Source organism: Syngnathus leptorhynchus, chromosome 4 (genome assembly GCF_054491065.1).
Source record: "Syngnathus leptorhynchus isolate UIUO chromosome 4, UIUO_Slep, whole genome shotgun sequence".
Lineage (NCBI taxonomy): Eukaryota > Metazoa > Chordata > Actinopteri > Syngnathiformes > Syngnathidae > Syngnathus > Syngnathus leptorhynchus.
In genome coordinates this window covers 17,276,896-17,297,156 of record NC_141198.1, presented here as the reverse complement: position 1 = coordinate 17,297,156, position 20,261 = coordinate 17,276,896, and the positions used below count along the sequence as shown (strand labels likewise).

Genomic DNA, 20,261 nt, shown 5'->3' with positions numbered 1-20,261 from the left:
TTGGAAATCCCAGCACTTGTTCGTTCTGTTGCAATACGGGAAGGGAAGGTGGGTGGGTGGGTGGGAGAGCGTCGTTCGTGGAAGAGAGCTTGTCACGTATGTGTTTACGGGCTGAGAAGCAAAGCTCTGAATCCTGGAGCTGGGCCCGGAGCTAACAGGAAATCCTTTCACCAGAATAAGCTAAATACTTAGTCAGATAAAGCAGAGGGGGGAAACACTTAAGTGAGTCCGAATGGGGGCTGTGTTATCACAACGTATCATCAAATTGTGTTTTCATTGGCTTTGACTTTTATCCAGTGAGAATTCGTAACCCTGCTCGGTAAATGCGGGATCATATTTACTGAAAGCGAACATCTGAAGGAACGCTAACTTTAAATCATGGATAAATGCCAAAGTAGCAAAGTTAGTGAATGTTTTGAGTGTAAACTTTGGATAAGTACTGCACACTTGAAGGCTAGTGCTAAGAGAATATGGGTGTCCCGCTTGGTCCACCGGATACCAGGAACCACTACCTTAAAAAAAGTGCTGATTATGGCATATATTTGATATAAATCCATTTTACTTTACCATTTTACAATTTACTATTATCTATATCTATATCTATATCTATATCTATATCTATATATATATATATATATATATATATATATATATACATATATATATATATATATATATATACACGTGTGTGTGTGTTGAATATAAATAAAAGCGCTCTCACACACATAATACACACACACACACACACATAAACACAGGTACACACAAGAGTTGGGTAAATTTCCATTCCACTCATGCAATTTTCAGTTGTCTTGCTGAGCACAGGGGCAAAGTGCTGAACCAAGTTGGAGAAGCCTTCACTTCATCGCACTAATATCTTTGAAGTGAAGGCTGGCACGGGATACATTTGGATTATTTTTGGTTTCTCTCTATGTAGTTTGACAAAAAAACAGGTTGGCTTTCAGGTCACTGCAAGCTAATCAGAATTTGGACGGTACATTGGGGCAAATTGATTGATTTATTCACGCCATTTATGAAATGTTTACTTGAAAGAATGGGAGAGCGGCATCACAACAACTTTTCCATTTTCTTGACAACTGTGGGTCATACTCAGAGCCATAAATCAAACCGGCAAGTCTAATTTTCACCCAACAGGCATCGGCATCAGCCCCGCTACTGCAGATAAATAGTCCACTCCATCAGTTGCCATTAGCTCAAGTCCCGACGGTGCGAATCGATGTTGAGACACCGCGGGGCACCCCTCGACGCAAATTACATTCATTAAACGCGAGATCATTGGACTTATATTAATGATATATTCTCTTTATCGGCGGAATTCCGGTTGAAATTGTTCATAAATGCAGAACGAGTGACGACAATTTGACGCATCTTGCATGGACCCCCCCCCAGCATGAGACAATCAATCCTTCCACTTTGGACTTTGGGGTCCAGAGTCTGCAATTCAATTGGAATGAGACCAGAACACTAAAGGAAAACTCTTCTTTTCATAACAATAGGACAATGTCTTGACTTCCCAGAAAGAGGCCTGAACGTCCAATGACATGGAAAGAGAACAGGACGGAATTTTCCATTCCAAACCCATTTAGGTCCAGGGGCTCTTTCCGGGCCATAAACGGGTTGAGCCCAAGGTGCGTAGCCCCCAACAACTCCAGGCTTATGTTTGTCAACCAAAGAGAGGGGCTACCTGTGGAAATTTACCAGTCCCGCACTTGTCACACACCACAAAAGTGAGATGGCATATCTTGCTCACTGCACTGTTCATGTGACAGCTTGCGTTTTTAATGGGCAAGAGTGCGGGGGGGCATGCTTTGGTTGTCAGGACACTGGAGCCCGCAAACGACGCAAAGCCGTGACATCTGATTGTCTGTCTCTTTGTATATTCAGGAATATTTACCAAGATTTAAAAAAAAAAAAAAAAAACCTGTGGTGGCTGTACAGGAGAATATTAATGTCGCTCTCCAAAAAAACACAGGATAAGGTGCTATGAAAGTTTCAGATATGTTTTTGTTGTTGTTGTTGTTCGGCTTTGAATTACAGGAGTGTAGTGCGGAACTCCAAGGGAAGTTTAAAAAGAGAAGGAAATTGGCATTACCTGTGTTCCGAGGCAGCTCACCATCATGTGAACGAGCAATTTGGCAGCGAAGGTGGGCAGGCGGTAACACAGGACGTGTGCAAGAATGGCCATTGCGAAAGCTGAAAAGGGAAAACCAAATGAAAAAAAGATACGTAAAAATAGGTTTTAGGGCAAACAAGAAAGATTTGGAAACTAGGAGAGTTGTATAGCCGACTGCATTCTGGTTTATGGAGGACGATGAGTCTGATTCGGATTTTGGGTGGTTGGACAGTTCCGTAAAATTCAAATTCAAGCAGTCATTGCTGGGCTGCTGATGTGTTCTACCTGAAATGCAGATGAACCCCGAGGCATAGAAGGCCTGGTTATACGATGCAAGCGGGGCAAACTCCGCATAGGCCGTGTAGACGGACAAGTGGGAGCAGGCGCATTCCACGTGGCTGCTGCTCTCTTTCACAACTCTGCAATACCGACCATCCGATGACCAGCTAGACGGTTGAGAAGACAGACATGAAATCAACAACTAAACTAGTAAACTAGGTCGCAGGTATTTGAGCATTGCGATTCAGTTGATTTAAGATAGCAGATATAATAAGGTCAGTGGGTTGTTTTTTTTTTTTAGGCTCTACGGTTCTTTCCCAAGCCATGACTCTCTCAATCCAATCTGTCAGCGGTGTGTTTATTGCAATAATATTGTTCCAGCTCTAAACCCCAATGTTAGACCTTCAGAATGTTCTCATTAAATGGAAGGCAAGTGTGAGGATTCACAGACAAAGGCAGAGTGTCCTCAGGCACTGTGTCATTTGCAATGTGCTCACTTAACAAGTTGACCTTGCCCAAATATGTGAGGATGACAGATAAAAGGAAGCACACACCACTAGTTTTAGAGTTTTACACGATTAGGCATTGGCCTCTTATTAATTTTTGTATTAAATGTTTTATTTACCTTTCCTAAAATCTAAAGGAAACCTGAAGTAAATGACAAATAGGAAAGAATGTTTGACTGAACATGCAGTAGATAGAAACTAGGGGCATTTTTGTATGCATATCATGCCAAGAAGTGAATTTATCCATTCCGTGGTGGGCTGGCTACCTTGCAGTGGTCTGGTTCCATAGAAGGCACATAGAATGTCCCGGTTTAAGTGGTTGACCAGAAGTGTGGATACGATATATCACCTCCATGCCATCGCTAAGGGGTCTGGATTTTCTGTCCTGGAGGCTGGCAGAGAAAACCTGCACATGAGCAGAAGAGATATTGCCATTTGTTTTTCTTAATGGGGTAATACCGCCCCCTGCTGTTTAAAATCCAACAACCCACCTTTCCATTGAGAGCATTTGTGGAATCATTGGTGATAAACCAGAGGTCATTTCTAAACTCTATCAAGTGAACACGGCTGAGGTTGCCGCAGTCAGGGGTGGAGGCAGCCGGCACTGGCAACAAAGTGTCCGGAAGCTGGAAGAAGTCGGCATTGCTACCCCTGAATTTGTGTCCATTGATTTGTGTTGGATACCACTGGAAGGCGGAGATGGACATGTGTGTGCACGAATCCAAGATGGTGCCCCCTCTGGAGAAAAGACACAAACACGGGCATGATTTGAAAAATAAAACATTTTAAAGTAGGGATATCTTTAATGCTTCTCAAAGAAAAAGAAAGTATTCAACAGAAATATATTTATTTACTTATTTAGTTGTATTTATTTATCTATTCATTCATTTACGCTAACGTATACTGACATCTCACAGTGACGGCTCGTGACGGTTGAGAATGCGAATCGTTCAGTCACTTCGGCAAGGTGGCTGAGGCCCCGCGTGTCGGCTCGACTCGGGTCGGCCAACGTACACAGCAGGTCATAGGTCAAATTGCGGCTGCTTTCGTGGAGAGATGCTCTGTCGGACATTGCAAGCAGCTAGTTTGGAAAAGAGAGAAATGCAACACAGAACAGTAACAATTGAGTGAAAATGAATAAGTTACACCTGATGATGTCACAGCGGACTCACCTTTTCCAGAGCTTCAAGCACAGCCGTCATCTGCTCTGAAGACAACGCGGAGGCGGTCAGATCGATGAGCCCTCGCAACACCCCGTTCAGTGTCGCCGGGTCGAGCGGTTGATGCAACTTTCCGACGAAGGCCCACATAGCCGCACTAGCAACATTCGAAACGAGTGTCACGTTTGCCCGGCTGAAGTCGCCGTGCACTCTGGCGCCCCCTGTAGCATTGAACAGCTCCACTTGGAAACGCTTTGGCCGAGGAAACGACGAGGGTAGGTCGGGGGTTAGATAAATGTCCACCGATGTGTTGCGCTGACCCGGGTCAAAGGTCAGCTCGCCTTCCTGCTGAGGGAAATCCAATCCTTCTTTAGCGGGATGGATTACAAATGGGCCGAGCACCTCCTCTCTGGAAAGCTCCTAAAGCGGAAATACATTTTTAAATGAGACAGATTTCCATCAGCCATCCATTTGTCTAAAATTGGAGTCATTAGTAGTGATGACTTTTTAGAGGAGTTATTTTGTTCTGTAGTCAAATCTTGTGAGATCTTCTACCAGGACTGTCACGGCACATGTGGTTGACAACATTAAGTAGACAAAATGAGGTCGGCCGAACATTGCTTTCGTCCCACACCAAAGCTTTTGAGAGCTACTGATAAAAGTTGAGAAGATGAAAGCGGGACAGCACCCCCATGCGCTTATGATTTTTTTGTTGAGTGCACTCTCCTCCTTTCATCTCCAATATGACAAAGTGAGAGTGCGTCTGGCTTAGTAAAGTGTATTCAAGGTCAAGGAAGAGAAATGAAAGAATTCTCAATAATAAATCAAAAAGAATAAAAAAATAAAAAGAATAAAAATTCATAAATAATAATAAATCATATATATATATATATATATATATATATATATATATATATATATATATATATATATATATATATATATATATATATATATATAATAAATAATAAATAATAAAAAGAAAGAGTGGAATAATTGTGTCATACCAGCGTGCGATATCGTACAGACATGGTTGAAGCTGTACTTGCTCTTCTGTCCACCTGGAGACTGAGCTTTGTGGTCGTAGGAACGGCGGTGGGAAACCTGTGGCTAACGTCGAAGTACACGACGCCACGTGGATCGTCACTTTCCGCCAAGGTGATGTTGGCAAATCGTCCGGTCTCATTAATAGTGGCGCCTGAGCCCACTTGAAAAACTTCCACCAAGAACCAAGTCTTGTATTCTGGTTCCTATGGAAGCAGGAAGAGAATGAAGAAACAACAGTATAAATCGGAACTTTACTCAAATGGATATAAATCAATCTCCAAAACATCAAAGTCAGGTCTCACTTTATCATCTCGGACCTCCAAAGTAAAAACACAGACGATCTCTCCTTTCCTACATAGGACAAATCCCGAAGTGCGTACTAGTTCTTTGGTCAGGTTGAGTCCGTTGCTGACAAGAGTCGGAGCTGCGTTGCTCAAAGTCGCTCTCCAAAAAACTTGCAAGTCCTCAAAGGCTCTAAGCCAGGGGGAAAAAAAATGGCGTTTACTCAAAACCAATACCAGGTAAATCATTAAGACAGGACAACAGATTACCTGTTTTCCTGCCTTTGAACAAACAATTGAACAGTTTTGTTCTCTGAATCTTCATCCAGAATCTGGCCCATCAGAGAATTGTGACTAAAGCCTACGATACCGTTATGAAAGTCACTACCTGTTAAAACAAATCAAGCTTCATTAAAGAACCAGCTCAATACAAATAAATTCAGCAAATTTCGGTTTCTTACCAAGGATGGTGATCTTGGAAAAGGCCCCAAAGTCCTGGTGTTGACTGTCAGTGATCTGCGCCCCACCTTCAGGATCACTGAGATAGATGAAGAACACCTCCTGGCCTTCCGGTTCCGAGTCATCCAGGATGAAAAGAATCACCTGGGTTTCATTCTGCCCGGCCGGCAAGTACGCAATGCTGGACTCTAAGAGGAAATCTTGATTCTCCTTCGCTAGAGGCCAAACAGGCTCCAGCGTGAAGGGGAATGGGGTCGTGCTTCCGTCTGGAGGAAGCGATGCGAGTTAACTCAAAGTTGGATTTGAAAAATTGATCATCGAGTCGAGGGAAGTACCTCCGTACGCTCGCAGCTTAACTCGTACGTCTCCGGCCACGCTGTCTGACCTGCGCACCCTGAGGAGAACCTTTCGTTCCTGTTGGCTCTCTTCATCCTTGTCCTCAGGGACTTGGACCAGACCCGGACCGATACTTAGCACTCCGCTGGTCACGTCGCTTGCCAGAATGGTGACGGTTGCTAAACTGTGCTTTGGGTTGATTCGAGGAAAGACGTCAGCCAAAACCGAATTTGGACTAAGAACATGAGTAAGGTTGACGTGAAAATATTCATCTGGTTCAGACAACGAGTCATCCAGGATTGACAGCTGAAGGGAACTGCTGGTTTGGTAAGGAGTGTCAAAAATCAAATGGCCCTTTGGCACGGCGACAAAATCGACTTCTGCAGCGGCGCTGCCGGCTATCGTTGCGTAGGACAGGCGGGTGCTGTTGCCCCGAGAACCGTAGAGCTTCTGGATATGGAGCCTTATCGTCTGAACGTCCTCCTCGATGACCAGCTGGCGAGATTCTGGCGAAAATTGGTAGATTCCCAGCGGCTCGACTTCTGCCGATGTGAATCCTGACCTGTGCAGAGATGGTCACGTCGTTGATTCGATCCACTGATTGATGCCACAAGCCTCGCCCGGGTCTCACCTGAGCTTGACATTATTGTCTGCGGTAGTGCCAGAGGTGGCGCCAGTGAGGTATAACGCATGGGCAGTTGGCTGAGATGCATCCGCCACGGCTGTCAGAAGAATCACCTTGGTCCTCTCTCCATGGGAGAAAGTCACTGAGCCTAAATTTGAGGAGTGAGCACAAGTCGAAAAGTCGTACTTCTTCCACCTTCTGGTTTTCTTACCTGAATTTGGCACAATAGTTCCAATTTGAAAACCAGGTGGAGACTGTCCTGAAGGATACCCTGCTCTCCACCGGACCCTGATATCCCCAAACAATCCGGCTCGTGTCACCTTTGCCTCACATTTCCCTGTATCGACGTCTGAAACGAATAAAGCCAGCGAGGCGAAACCCACCTGGTAGACCAGAAAAAAAAATTGGACTGTAAGTGGCTTTTTTTCCCTATCAGCAAAAAAAAAAAAAAGAGTTCTATTCTATCCATTTACTAACCTCTGAGCTAGCAGCTTCTTCTGGCACAGTCACCGTAGCAACAGAGGACTCGTGATTGAGAAGTGGCGGTGTGCCAAGTAAAGGACTGAGCATTCTTACATTCATAAGCTCTACAATCAATCTCCCACCCAAAGACAAAAAAACCTGCCAGAGAAAAAGCAGTCAAGTTTACAATACACACCCAAAAATATTTTGAATCCTGATCGCCTGTCAAAAGAAATTCAAACCTGGCTGTTGATGTGCAAGGTGACCCAACTGAAGGCCTGTCCTTCAGTGAACAAAAGTTGTCCTTCAGCTTGTCCTCCCACAAACATGGCCGTCACCTCCTCCGTCCCGCTCGCGATGCCGTAGCCGACAGTTACGTTGCCAAACAGCCCGGCGAGCCGAGTGGCGTTCAGTACCAGAACTCGACGGACCTCCGCCCCGCTCTCTTCCACAAATAAAGACTGTTGTTCAGGATTCAAGGAGAAAACACCGTGGGGGTCGTCATTAGCGGGTACCCTAAAGGATCGACGAGAAAGATAGATTATTTCCGGATTTGATTTGTAACCCTGAAACATCGGGATAATCACGCAACCAACCTAATGTGCGCGCGTAAAAGGATGGAATTGGCCTCCAGGGTAGCGCCGCCTTCCACTGCTGTCAGTTGAACGATGTAGAGCTCCTCCAGTTCTGGCACAGTGTCAGGCCTCAGGCTAACCACTATTTCTGCCTCGCGCTGGCCTGCCGTGATTAGCACAGAGCCAGAAAATTCTAAAAAGTCTCCGGACATGTCAAAGTCGGAATGTATCTGCCAGTGAACCTGAAACATGAAATCAAAGTGTTTGCACTCAGCTTTGCTTCATCCAAATTTGAGCCTTGAAAAGGATTTTACCGTAACGTTGCCCATGACCCCCTCCCGGCGTGTGACGGGCAAGGAGATGTTGAACGGCCCCTCTGCTTCTGTGGGTTCCTTGTAGACACCTTCTCCAAGTGCATCATCTGTAAATTGAACTATACCGTTTGGGTCCCCAAATTTTTCAATCTGGAAACAAAAAAAAAGCGTATTAATTGTAGTCTTTGCATTGCAAATCAGATGAAGTCATGTGTTAATGTTACAATAATTCAAAAGAATATTCAGTTATCGTATAAATAATAATGATATATATATATATATATATATATATATATATATATATATATATATATATATATATATATATATATATATATATATATATATATATATATATATATATATATTCCTTGAATGTCATCATATTTAAGCAATATTATATTACTGTTACAAATAATAAAAAAAGAAAAAAATCTGTTGCCTTTAGTGTTATGGATCCAGCCTGAGGGTCAATATCCACTTGTCCAGATAGAAGGCTAAGCTCTATGACAAATTTTTCCTCCACCTCGACTTCCCCATGAGGGAGGATCCGAAGCGTGATCGTTTGTGTGCCTTCCTCCCCATCACTGAAGAAAAAAGATCCATTCAAGGGGCCCCGGATGTCCGTGTTGGATGGAAGAAGAGGCTCTCTGCTGTTAGGACCGAGGATACTCCAAGCAACCTGGAGAGGGATGATGAAAACCCCAAATTAGGATTCAGGACTAGCACATTAGATGGGAAATGTTTTTGTGGTACCGTTGCATTGCCTAAAAGGCCCCCTGCCCTCTCCAAGACCAGCGTGAGTTTTCGGGTGTCGTTTGGGTTGTTGATGGTGATTAGGCTTTCGTTGAGGAAGCGCACCACCCCGCCCGGCGCGTCGCTTTTGTCGATGGTCACCCTGACGACTGTGCGAGACCCGAGGATTGCTCCACCCGTGGTCCCGACCAGCAAGATCTCGAACATCTCTGCATATTCGCTGACGCAGATCATTTCCAACGTCACTCGTGAGGAATAAACGACCAGCCCTCGATTCTATATCAGGGTTCTCACCTTTCCGTGTCATCTAAAATTGTAACATTAACGACCCCGGTTTGCTGACCGTTGACGAACGTCACAGAGCCGTTGTTTGCGACGTAGTCGAGACCAGGAGTTGCACTCAAGCCTCTGGACATGTACGCCACTGAGACGGTTCCATAAGAACCTGCTGTCCTCAACACTGGGATCAACAAAAGGCCTGCATCCTCCTCAACTGAAAGACACCAGCGAGAAGTTGTACACGGGACTTTCCTGAACACAAACGACTCAGTACTTCATCGGGACTCACCCGTGATGTTGATGCGGTCCTGCTTAAATTCGAAGATACCCTCAGCGTTGTCATTTGTCGGTATTACAATCGCAAGAGATGAGATGTCGCCGATGGCAGGAGGCTGGTCCAATTGGAGACCCGACTCGTGCACTGTGTAATCTACACCACTGATCAGTAGGAGGAGACCCAGATTGTAAATTCACTTGCACAAAGAAACACAATTTCATAGTGGGATACAAAATTGAAAAGTCAAAGAACAGATCACAGAGGCAAAGGCACCTCAAAACAATTTTTCTAGTATTCCGTTTTATTTCTTTGTACCTGACATTGACGAGATCCACGTCAGTAATGTTGACGTAGAAGGTCTCGGGCCCCTCTGGAAGGCTGTCGTCAAGGATACGCACTGAAACGTGCCGTGATGTCAGACCCGGGGTGAAGAGAAGCCGTCCCGAAGCGGTGGCAAAGTCCTCGCCGCTAACTGCTGTGCTGCCTGACGTCTGGTAGCTGACCCAAACGCTTTTCAGACTGCCCAAAGCGCGACTTATAGTCACATTCACCTAAAGGAAAAACGAACCGTGCTGAAGGTTTTTTTTTTATTTTGGATGCCGCTTGTACTTACGATTCCCTCCTCCTCGATTGCGCTTATCTGCCGAAGGTTGAAGGAGAACACGCCGTAAGGCTTGTCGCTGGCTGCCATGGTTATTCTGGCATATCGTGCACTGGGGTTGATTTCCAATCCCGGGGTCACGGACGTCAGCGTTAACTGGAATTGCCGACGTTCCTCGGGAAAGGCGTCATCCACGGCCTGGGACGGCAGTGTACAAATCACGGTACTGCAGGTACTCGAAAAATTGATCAGTACCTTCAGAATGAAAGACGCAAATGATTGCTGGTCTTTTATTATGACTGAGCCAGAGATGTTTACAAAGTCAGCAAGCAGAGCTGGAGTGATATTCCACTGCACCCGCACTTCACCAAACACACCCGGTCCACGGATGAGGCTGGAATAAACAAATGATTTTCTCATATTAAAACCCAACCCAAACACGTCTTCCCATGATGTTGACCTCACTTGACAACAGCACTGCCGTTATAAAAACCTTCCGGTTCTCCAATGAAAATATTCTTTGAGGACTCCGCCAGCCCTACCATTCCCAGGGCAGCCTTGTCTGCCACAATGGTGACGGTTGCCAAACCTGGAGTGGAACATCGACAAAGAAAGTTCATCCTCAGTCGCAGTTACTAAATGATTTTCTTATCTACCATTTAAAGGGTCAATGACAGCAGCGCCGTCACTCGCAGGGAAAAGCTCGACAGTGAAGTGTTCATCTCCTTCCAGTACGCTGTCGGCGAGGGCTCTTATCACAAACGTCTTCATCGAGTCAGTCTGGAAGAAAATAAAGATCATTTTGGATTGACCATTTCAATCTGGGCTATTGGAGAACCTTCCAAACAATATGTTGTACCTCAGTGAAGACAAGCGTTCCATTGAGAGGTGAAAGATCATGAACCGCCCGTCCTTCCAGTTGCCACAGCAGTGTCACCGCCCCCTCGCCTCTTTCGCTACGCATCACCGCCAGTCCCGCGACGGCGGCGGGATCGTCAACAAACTCCGGCTCACTCAAGGTAACCTTGGAGAGGAAGGAAGTTTTGCGGGACACAAAAACAACATCAGATCTACAAGGTGTCCACAAATGTTCGTAGTTAGCTCCTACCTGAAGTTCTTGGAATCCAAATCGTCCAAGAGGTGAATCATTGGGCGGAATAGTGACAGTGACCGAGGTCACCTCTCCTAATCGAGCGCCGCCAATCACCCGCAACAAATTGACTTTGAACGTCTCCAAAGTCTCCACAAGGTCTTCATCCAAGATGGTGATAGCAATCACAGCTCTCCGCTGGAAGAACCAAAGCGTTAGGAACTTGTAAAAGAGCTCCCATTTGACAACTTGGATTTACCTGTCCGTCTTGGATGGTGACGTTACCCGATGATGGGCTGAAATCGTTCAGATCAGCAGTGAGGGGTTGAGCCTCCCAGTAGGCTAGCAGTCTTCCACTGGCACCAGCAAGTCGCACCACGGACAGCTGGAAGATGTTGTCAGGTGCCGGCATCTCATAGGCCACCAACGAGCTAGCCTGAAACAGGGTTACAATTTTGATCAAATTATTATAATACTACATTGCAGAGAATTCTGCACTTACTTCTGGCGTAAGAAACTGCAAGATCCCCCGAGGGTCGTCATTTTCCTGGATGGTTACTTCAGCTACTTCCATGCCAGGTCTCTTGACGGAGGGCTGGCCTGCTCCGGCTAGCCCGCTAACTAACTTCACACTGGTGAGATTTACCAGGAAAGTCTCTGACAGTTCTGGAATGTCATCCTTAAAAAATATATAAATATATATTTGTGTAAATGAAAACAAACTAAATAAATAAAAATGTATATATTTGTACATTTTAGGCAACACACATATTATTATTTTTGACGAAACAATGAATTATTACCGGAAGGATTGTGATGATCACAATGGCCACAGTTGTTCCTTCTGTCATAATAAGTGTGCCATCTTTGGCAAGGTAGTCCTGATCTGCAGAGGCCTGGTTGGCTGGAGGTTGGTACAAGGCTGGCCTGGTCTCATAATGTATTTCCAACTCACCAGAGGAGCCGAGCTCCCGTACGATGGACAAAGTCAGATTGACTGGAAAACCTGCAAAGTTTGGAGAAAGTTAGGATGGAAAACAACACAAAACACGAACAATTACATCCTGAGGAATTTCTGTCAAATTGTGAATTGTTAAAATACTCTCTTGATGTTTCAGACTAATCTGACAGCCTTCCCAGATGGATTAAAACAAACCTCGGGATTAATGATATCCTGGAACCACTGAAAGAACCTTTACGGTAAGTCTCAACATGCTTTTATCTTCTAATCAGATTTCTACACATTCTAATACAATCAAGCTGGCTGCTGGATAGCAGTGAAGTGGAAATATCTTCACAGAAACAGAAGCCTTTGCTTACCTAACGGTTCTTGTGTTTGAGTAATCTGAGAGTCCAAATGCCATCCAATCACCCCGTAGGGGGAACCGTTTGGGAGGATGTCGAGGAGCGCCCGCGCTCGCGACGGGTCGATGACAGCGGCCTGTTGTATGTCCCGCAGCTCGACCGTGGTCACGTCCGTGAGGGTGATGCTAACGCTTTCCCTCAGCTCTGCGACGTCATCCGCTAGTACGGTCACTGCAATGATGGCAACCGACTGACCCTCCGAGAACGTAACCTATGAGGACGACAGCAAATCTTCAGAATTAGTTTAGGCGGGTTTGATTTGAGATGAGAAAAATGCCCCCCAAAAAAATATTCTTGTCTTGGGATGTAAACCGAGATCTCGGCGGTACGTAATGTCATGTCATATTACTGCGGTGTTTTTACGCACCACTCCCGAAGTGGGATAAATGTCCGGCAGGCTCCCACTGGCAGTCCAGTGAACGGTCAGTCGACCAAAAGTCCCTCTTCTCCTCTCCACGGTGAGGGAGATCTGATGATTCTGCTTCAACTCCTCGACCTCCAAAGAGAGAGAATTCTAGAAAGGGCAGGGAGGCAGTGGATTAAAAAAACAATATGCATCCAACAAATGTGTGGCAAGGTTTGTTATCTTGCCTGCGCAAATCCAATCACTCCGTGGGCGTTGTCGTTGCTCGGAACCTCGACGGTCACCTGACCCCCGAACCCAATCTCTGCTCCACCTTTTGGATTTTTCAGGCGGACCTGAAAATGCTCTTGTTCTTCTGGAACATCATCATCTATGACATTCACCGCAATCTGTAGCTCGCTGTCGCCGGGTAAGAAATGTAACTCGCCAAAACTGGGGTGGAAGGAAACAATAAATGAGTTTTGTGGAAATGACACAAACTTTGCAGTGATATCTACCTGGGTATGAAGTCAGATTGATTGGAGACTGAAGTTAAGAGATAAACTCTGGAGCGGTTCTCCTCAGAAGAAGCTAAGAGCGTCTTGGTGGTGTTGAGGGACGGGACCTTCAAGGAGAGGAATCTCCTCGCTGGTGGGGCCTTCAGAATGACGTGGAAGAGGCCGGCATCAGATCTCCACGAGTACAGTGACGAGCTGTTTCCACCGCCGAGTATAACGTAAACTAGGAGAGAACAATTCAAGCATAACACCAGTCACTTACCGGCCACATTATTAGGTACACCTCTCACGTACTTGTCAGCGAGGCACTTACTGAGTCCGGAGGGAGCAGTGAACGGGTGGATTGAGGTGAGGCCTGGGTACGTGATGGACTGCTGCAACTCAGGAGAACCTTGCTCTAATCTCCACAGGAGCACCTCACAAGAGGGAAGAACATCTGAAAAAAAATGACGCATATGTTGACGTTATGTAGGATATCTCGAGAATTGCTTATATGTATATTCATATCGATGTCTATCTACGTAAATTCATATTTCTCTCTCTCAGCAAACGTCCAAAAAAAAGGACATCACCTTGAAGTAGCACCAAGAAAAGTGTGTCCTCTGCTCTAGTCTGGACTGTCTCAACTTGGCTGACTCTGCCTGTGATGGGGAGGGGCTGTGGATTCCCAAATCTTCCGCCGGTCCAGCGAAGGAGCAGGCAACCGGCCGTCTCACTGTTTAAGCAAACTACTAAATAAGGAGCTTCTACGTGGGTCAAGGGAGTCACGCTGACAATATGTTCTTCAAAGTCCAGAGTCTGCAGCAGGGTGAAGGAGCCGCTGGTCCAAACAAATATCTGTAGCATGAAGCGAGAAGACAATTTATTGACATTTACAACGGGAAAGGTAGAACAAATGGACAATATCTGGCATCACCTGACTCGATACAATAAGAAGATCTCTGTCGTCAATCGACAAGTGTTTGACTTCCGATGCTTCCACACCTATGATTTGTTCCTAACGACACACACCACAAAAGTCAATCGACCAAAAATATGTCGCGATTGATGAGTATCAATAAGTGTTGTACTGACCAATGAGACATTGAGGTCCTTGTGTAGTTTTAGGATGCTGAGATTGGCCGCAGGGGCGAAGGGCACACCGCCATGTGTGATGGCGACGTAGCTGCTGTTTTGAAATGCAAAGCCAACACAAGAACTTGGCTCCTCAATCCTAGCAGACTGGAAGGGAGAAACCAGATTAGCATTATGGCACAGGGTTTCACCATGAACTTCCATTTTTTTCCCCAATTTACCTCTACTGGCACAAAGACTCCTTGCCATTGATAGAGCGTGGCCAACGTGTGGGAAGATCCCACGGCGGGACTTTTATCGAGTCTGACGGCCAGGACGCTTGGCATTCCGGGGACAGAGCACCAAGTGGACGTGGGGCTGTCTTCAAAGCTCTGATACAAAGCCATCGTGGGGAGAGGGCCATCTTGGAGACATGATCAAGGACAAGAATGTATTATCATAATGTTGCTTCATATTGGATGCAAATCTTTATTGGTATTACCTGAAGCAACAGCGGTGGCAGACTGCGTCTCCCACTCCACGCTGACGGCCGACTCCAAGCCATGACTACGAGACACGGTGAGGAAGATGGGGCCACCTCCTTCCTTTGCCACCACTTCTGTGCTACTTCTGCACAGGAAACAGAAATGCAGTTTTCATACCACGATACATTTGGCCATTCCGCCGTATAACTCAACTAAAATGCCTAATTTCTGATTGTACCTATCGAGAGTGGGTCCGATACGGAACAAGCCGGATGGGGCGAGGTTCTCGAGGACGGTGATGACAACGTGCAGTCGGTCACCTAGACGCGCACCGGCGGTCGGGTTGGACAGGATCACTGCGAACGTTTCATTGGCTTCGGGCTCGGCATCCAGCAATGCTCGAATCTGCAGCGTCTGAAATAAAACAAGATCTGTGATATGGCTGGTAGCGGGTATCCGTACCTAGTATCGGTACTTCCCCGTCCTGACAAAAGACTATTGCAACTGATCCAATCTCAAGGCTGTTAGTCACCTTAAAGCGAACGCCATCCTCCAGCTCCACAAGGCCTTGGGCTGGTATGACATCACCGTCGGCAAGGCTGCCATTGACATCCGTTATGGTAAACTCCACGGTCACGGTACCAAACGTGCCTTCCTCTGGGTACCGAACTACATAGAGGGTGGCGACGCTCTCGCTCAGTCCCAACTGAGATGTGGGCTCCTTGAGAAAGTATGGCTCGCTGCTGTTAAAAGATAAGACGCCGTGCCCGTCATCGCTCGCCAGGATGGTCACGGTGGCTGAAATACAAACCGAGCAAAGGAATAGAAAGTCAGGCGAGGATTTTTTCTCTTGGCCGTTAAGAGCGCTTATCGGCTACGACTAACCTGTGGTATTGGTGCCGAGTTCGAGACCGGGCGACGGATCGGACAGTATCAGCTGGAATCGCTCGGCTCCCTCCGGAACAAAGTCGTCGACGATCTGCACCTCGACAAATTTGTGTTTTTCACCGTTGACAAAATGAAGCACCTGAGTGGATGAAAGAAGATTCCTATTTGAAATGCTCTTTTGGAGCATCCATATGTTTTTTCCCGTGATTGTACCGTTTTGCTGATGGTGTAGTCCAGGCCTTGCTGGGCCTCCAGGTTCTGAGCATACAAGAACAGAGAAACATTGCCATATGTGCCTCTGTTCCTGTAGGCCACCAGAGTCAAAACACCCAAGGTTTCATTCACTTCAAACCTGGAAGCCAAATATGAAATATTAACAACAGACTGTTTGGATTGGAATTTTTAAGCGTGTCAACATCATAAATGTTTTCTTACATGGTGTTTGTCCATTCGATGACTCCTCGAATTCCATCATTGGCAGCAATGATGACCTCCGCCACCAAATCTTGAGTGTCTACGGCACATGATGAGATTCATATTTTCATATATTTCAAACTTTAGCATCTTTGCACAACAATGTCAACTCTAGAAGCTCTAAAGGGAGTTTAAAGAACCATTGGCCTTCCCTTTATGAACAAGCGCCTGGGAAGCCCAACTATGGTTTTAGTTTGCTTAGTTAATCTGCTCTCATGGTAACCATCTACTTCTTTTTTACGGGAAGCATCACCCTCTATCCAAATCACATGACTCATGGCCATGACTCATTCATGAGCTGGACTCTAGCACAAATTAGGGCAAGCGCTGAAGCGGTAACAAGCCAGCTCACTCGTAAGAAACATTTACGGGAATTAAAGCTGATTCTGATACTGAGTAAACGACAGTGGGAGCATAAATTACCTGGTAATGTGCAATACGCGACTTCTACTCACACAGAGCAAAGCAGTGAGGATTGTGAGAAAGTATACAAGGAAAGTTATTTAGACAACAAATGCGCAAAAGTAATAATAATAATAATAATAATAATAATAATAATAATATACCCACAATTGATCAAAATAATAATAATAAAAATAATAAATGAATAAATAAATAAATAAATAAAAACAATTAATAATAATAATAATAATAATAATAATAATAAGAGAAAAAACAATTCCATTTAGTCTTGTACCAAGTTGCGGTGTGGTGGCAAGGGTTGTTAGGAGTACCGCAGATGTAATGTTGACCAGAAAGTATTCCTGTAACTCTGGAGTATCATCCTGGTAAAAAGAAGCAAAAACATCTTAAACCTTCTCTCTTATAAAAGACAAATTGATCTGTCAGTATGTCTTTACCTCCAATATGGTAACGGGCAGAGCGGCAGAAGTCTGACCCTCCTGAAGAATCACAGAAGCAGTTCCAGCCAGGAAGTCTTTTCCTGGCTCCGCAAGAGCACCTTCGACCTTGGAGAGGTCTTCCAGCGAACCTTTGAGAACCTCATAGGTAACATTCACAGCTCCTGAGCAAAGAACCGTAAGAAATACCATCTGGTCAATCGTACATAAAATAGTCATCACGGGAATTGAACTTCAGATCAACTGACCTGACGTTCCCAGCTCCCTGTTGATGTAGATATTTACAGTTTGCTCTCGCTCCTCAGTGGCCACTTTAAGGGATGACGGAGCGATGGTCAACAGCCCGTATGGTTCGTCGCTGGTGTCCACCGTCAACACCGCCGCACTCCCCAGAACGTCAAATGCGGCGTGGCCTGGTGCCGCGACACCTTCGACGCGGAAACCATATTCGCAATTACGTTCTAAATTTTGTAGGATATTTTACTTCCCAAATTCATGCCATATGGAATCGACTGCGTGTTACCAAAAGTTTGGATGTCAGTCAAGAAAATGTTGTATTCAGCTTTGTCCTCTGGCGTGACATCATCGAGCAGCTGTACAACGATGGTATTATTCAACTGTCCCTATTAAAAAAAAATAAAAAATCTTGGCGAAATGAATCAAAGGCATCTCATATCACCAAAATGCATCACAGTCTTTTGTGTTTTACCTCACGAAATAATAGTCTCCCTGAAGTAAGAGCGAAAGTCCGTTCTACAAGGGGACCTTGAATCACCCAATCCAACGAGACATTACCCAGACCTGGAGCAGTCCTCAAAACTAACAAGTTCAGTTTTTCCCCTGTCAAACCAAAAACAAATAAACTTTTGGTAGGTCCAAGCTTACTGTCAAAGCGTCCCAACTGGCAACACACCTTCTCTAGCGATGACCGAACGCGATTCTGGATGGAATCCCACGACGCCGGCAACATTGTCATTAGCCAGAATCACAATGTTGACGGTATCCGAACTGGGGAGGATGCGACTTCCTCCCTCCGTCTTAACCAGTCCAATCATGAGGCTCTCGTTGTCTTCTGGGTCAATATCGTCTCTGATGATAATCTCGATCGTCTTCTTGACATCACCTGCAGACAGATTTTAAAAAAAGTTAACTCATTCACTGCCAACCCAGTTCATATCTTTGACGGCTATAACCGTCAATGGCACTGAACACACAAGACAAAACTATGATTGCAAATGAATGTGTGTTCCCCCTACCATCAAAAACCAAAGTTCCCCCTGTTCCAGTGAAGTCTCTATCCGGTGTGGCTTTTCCTCCAACAAACCTCCACTCCGCAGTGACCGTCCCCGAGTTGCCTCCTCGTCTTTCGACGACCAAAGGAACGACCGCTGAAGGTTCTTCGTGAACCTCAATGTAAAGCCCCTTATTTGTAGCGTTGGGACTGGCGCTGTATATTAAAAAAAACCCAAATGCATCCCCGTTCAACTGGATGGTGACCACAGCTTTATCCGGCTGGCCGATGGACGGCAGGTTCCTCAGGTCTGCAGTCAAATTCATCAGCTCTACCTTCAAATGACAAAAGGCAAAATGCATGGTTTAATATATTGAGTCAAAATATACTATGATGTCAAAATACCTTTAAGATTTGTATGGCAAAGCTTTCATCCATTTCAGCGACGTTATCCGTCAAAATGAGCACAGTGAGGTTTGCTTCCCCTGAGCCGTCCTCCATGAAGGCACTTTGAGCGCTGACGGGGATGTAGTCGCTCCCGGCCGAGGCCCGGCTGCCGAACAAAGCGGCGGCCGCAGTCGCATTTTTCACATAGGTTACGACCCGAGACCTGATTTCGAGTTTTTCGGCACCCGAAGTCACCCAAGTACAGGAAGGCGGGATTGTGGTTGAGGATATGGAGAAAGCTTGGCAGGTCATTTCTCTCAGACACGCAGCAGCACAGGCTGTTGAGGAATCCGTCAGGCCGCTGATGTTAAATGTCCCTTGAGGGGGAGCGGTCGGAAGACCCGGTTTGAGGGTGTCGTAGTAGGTCAGCAGGTTCCGACCTTCAGCCCGAGCGGAGTCGAGCGGGTCGATCTGTGAGGTGCTGTAAAGGATTCTCAAGCGGCCAAAGTGTCCGTCACTGAAATCCAAAAGTGATGATGAAGAAGGTGACAGAAAATGCAAAAACAATTCCGTTTTTCCATCTTACCTTCGTAGGACGGTAATGTTGGCTCTGAAGACTCCTTCCAGCGGCTCTTGGACACGGTAAACAGACTGTCCAAAGTAGACGGTCCCATATGGATTGTCGTTGGCGGGCACTTTAACGTTAACAGACGTATCACCTCCGAGGTTTCCGCCGTTACTGGCACTGGTGAGTTCAATCTTTATAATCTGTCAAAGGCACAATATAATTAATCATAAATAATTGACTAAATTCAATTAAATTATTAGTGAATTAAATAATAATTCTTCAATTACAAAAAAAATTTATTATATTTGAAATGTATTTTTACTTCTGTGGTTTCAGGAACTTCATCCGCTAAGACCTCCACTCTGAGAGTTTTGACGGTCTCGCCGGGAGCAAAGGTCACGTCTCCCGATGTGGGTCTGACGTCCCCCACTGCCAACTGACCGTTGACAGTGGCCTGCCAATGGACTACCACAGTCCCAATAGTACCGGCATTCCGTACGATCGGCAGGGCAACTTCAACAGAGTTGGATGCTGGTTCCTCAATCGTGACTGGAGCAGCATTGAAGACTGGAAATGATAAGAAATTGTGATGAACCTTCTGTAGGTATACGTGTCAGAAATGATCAAAACTAACCAAAGGCACCAAAAGGGTCATCCGAAGGCAATATGGTGATAATAGCACGTGTGATCTCTCCCAGCAGAGCTCCTCCGGTAGTCTGATTGATCAACTCGACAACGACGGTCTCCTCCAGCTCCGGGACCACATCATTGATGACATAAATAGGTATCGATTTGCTGGATTCCCCTTCGAGAAGAACGACGTCAGTGGAGGCCACGCTGTAGTCTTCACCTGCGGGAAAACGTGTCAATCCAGGTGAGAGACAAAACACAACAGAAGGCAAGAGCTC

The 20,261-nt window shown here is 45.7% G+C and overlaps 1 protein-coding gene across 1 annotated transcript in view; it reads right to left on the bottom strand.

Annotated features, from left to right (window-relative positions):
- The window catches only part of adgrv1 (adhesion G protein-coupled receptor V1), a 60,639-nt gene that overhangs the window by 17,394 nt on the left and 22,984 nt on the right, over positions 1–20,261 (bottom strand). Inside the window, exons 32-89 of the mRNA XM_085908811.1 lie at positions 19,988–20,203; positions 19,676–19,920; positions 19,372–19,553; positions 18,804–19,302; positions 18,424–18,733; positions 18,081–18,290; positions 17,877–18,007; positions 17,691–17,790; positions 17,416–17,595; positions 17,168–17,331; positions 17,005–17,092; positions 16,731–16,754; positions 16,269–16,347; positions 16,047–16,185; positions 15,831–15,972; positions 15,478–15,743; positions 15,184–15,359; positions 14,963–15,090; positions 14,703–14,884; positions 14,482–14,628; positions 14,324–14,404; positions 13,980–14,244; positions 13,721–13,843; positions 13,408–13,630; positions 13,138–13,342; positions 12,914–13,060; positions 12,502–12,757; positions 11,985–12,187; positions 11,684–11,860; positions 11,441–11,617; positions 11,200–11,379; positions 10,951–11,115; positions 10,748–10,871; positions 10,557–10,680; positions 10,347–10,485; positions 10,104–10,289; positions 9,806–10,041; positions 9,503–9,651; positions 9,229–9,427; positions 8,935–9,154; positions 8,621–8,860; positions 8,179–8,328; positions 7,886–8,106; positions 7,532–7,805; positions 7,305–7,448; positions 7,039–7,210; positions 6,834–6,975; positions 6,202–6,764; positions 5,869–6,132; positions 5,678–5,795; positions 5,429–5,600; positions 5,087–5,329; positions 4,092–4,499; positions 3,828–4,000; positions 3,411–3,657; positions 3,186–3,325; positions 2,420–2,580; positions 2,114–2,214 (exon numbers count right to left, since the gene is read on the bottom strand). Coding sequence (XP_085764937.1) covers positions 2,114–2,214; positions 2,420–2,580; positions 3,186–3,325; positions 3,411–3,657; positions 3,828–4,000; positions 4,092–4,499; positions 5,087–5,329; positions 5,429–5,600; positions 5,678–5,795; positions 5,869–6,132; positions 6,202–6,764; positions 6,834–6,975; positions 7,039–7,210; positions 7,305–7,448; positions 7,532–7,805; positions 7,886–8,106; positions 8,179–8,328; positions 8,621–8,860; positions 8,935–9,154; positions 9,229–9,427; positions 9,503–9,651; positions 9,806–10,041; positions 10,104–10,289; positions 10,347–10,485; positions 10,557–10,680; positions 10,748–10,871; positions 10,951–11,115; positions 11,200–11,379; positions 11,441–11,617; positions 11,684–11,860; positions 11,985–12,187; positions 12,502–12,757; positions 12,914–13,060; positions 13,138–13,342; positions 13,408–13,630; positions 13,721–13,843; positions 13,980–14,244; positions 14,324–14,404; positions 14,482–14,628; positions 14,703–14,884; positions 14,963–15,090; positions 15,184–15,359; positions 15,478–15,743; positions 15,831–15,972; positions 16,047–16,185; positions 16,269–16,347; positions 16,731–16,754; positions 17,005–17,092; positions 17,168–17,331; positions 17,416–17,595; positions 17,691–17,790; positions 17,877–18,007; positions 18,081–18,290; positions 18,424–18,733; positions 18,804–19,302; positions 19,372–19,553; positions 19,676–19,920; positions 19,988–20,203 — 11,120 coding nt within the window. The remainder of the gene's footprint in view (positions 1–2,113; positions 2,215–2,419; positions 2,581–3,185; positions 3,326–3,410; positions 3,658–3,827; positions 4,001–4,091; positions 4,500–5,086; positions 5,330–5,428; positions 5,601–5,677; positions 5,796–5,868; positions 6,133–6,201; positions 6,765–6,833; positions 6,976–7,038; positions 7,211–7,304; positions 7,449–7,531; positions 7,806–7,885; positions 8,107–8,178; positions 8,329–8,620; positions 8,861–8,934; positions 9,155–9,228; positions 9,428–9,502; positions 9,652–9,805; positions 10,042–10,103; positions 10,290–10,346; positions 10,486–10,556; positions 10,681–10,747; positions 10,872–10,950; positions 11,116–11,199; positions 11,380–11,440; positions 11,618–11,683; positions 11,861–11,984; positions 12,188–12,501; positions 12,758–12,913; positions 13,061–13,137; positions 13,343–13,407; positions 13,631–13,720; positions 13,844–13,979; positions 14,245–14,323; positions 14,405–14,481; positions 14,629–14,702; positions 14,885–14,962; positions 15,091–15,183; positions 15,360–15,477; positions 15,744–15,830; positions 15,973–16,046; positions 16,186–16,268; positions 16,348–16,730; positions 16,755–17,004; positions 17,093–17,167; positions 17,332–17,415; positions 17,596–17,690; positions 17,791–17,876; positions 18,008–18,080; positions 18,291–18,423; positions 18,734–18,803; positions 19,303–19,371; positions 19,554–19,675; positions 19,921–19,987; positions 20,204–20,261) is intronic.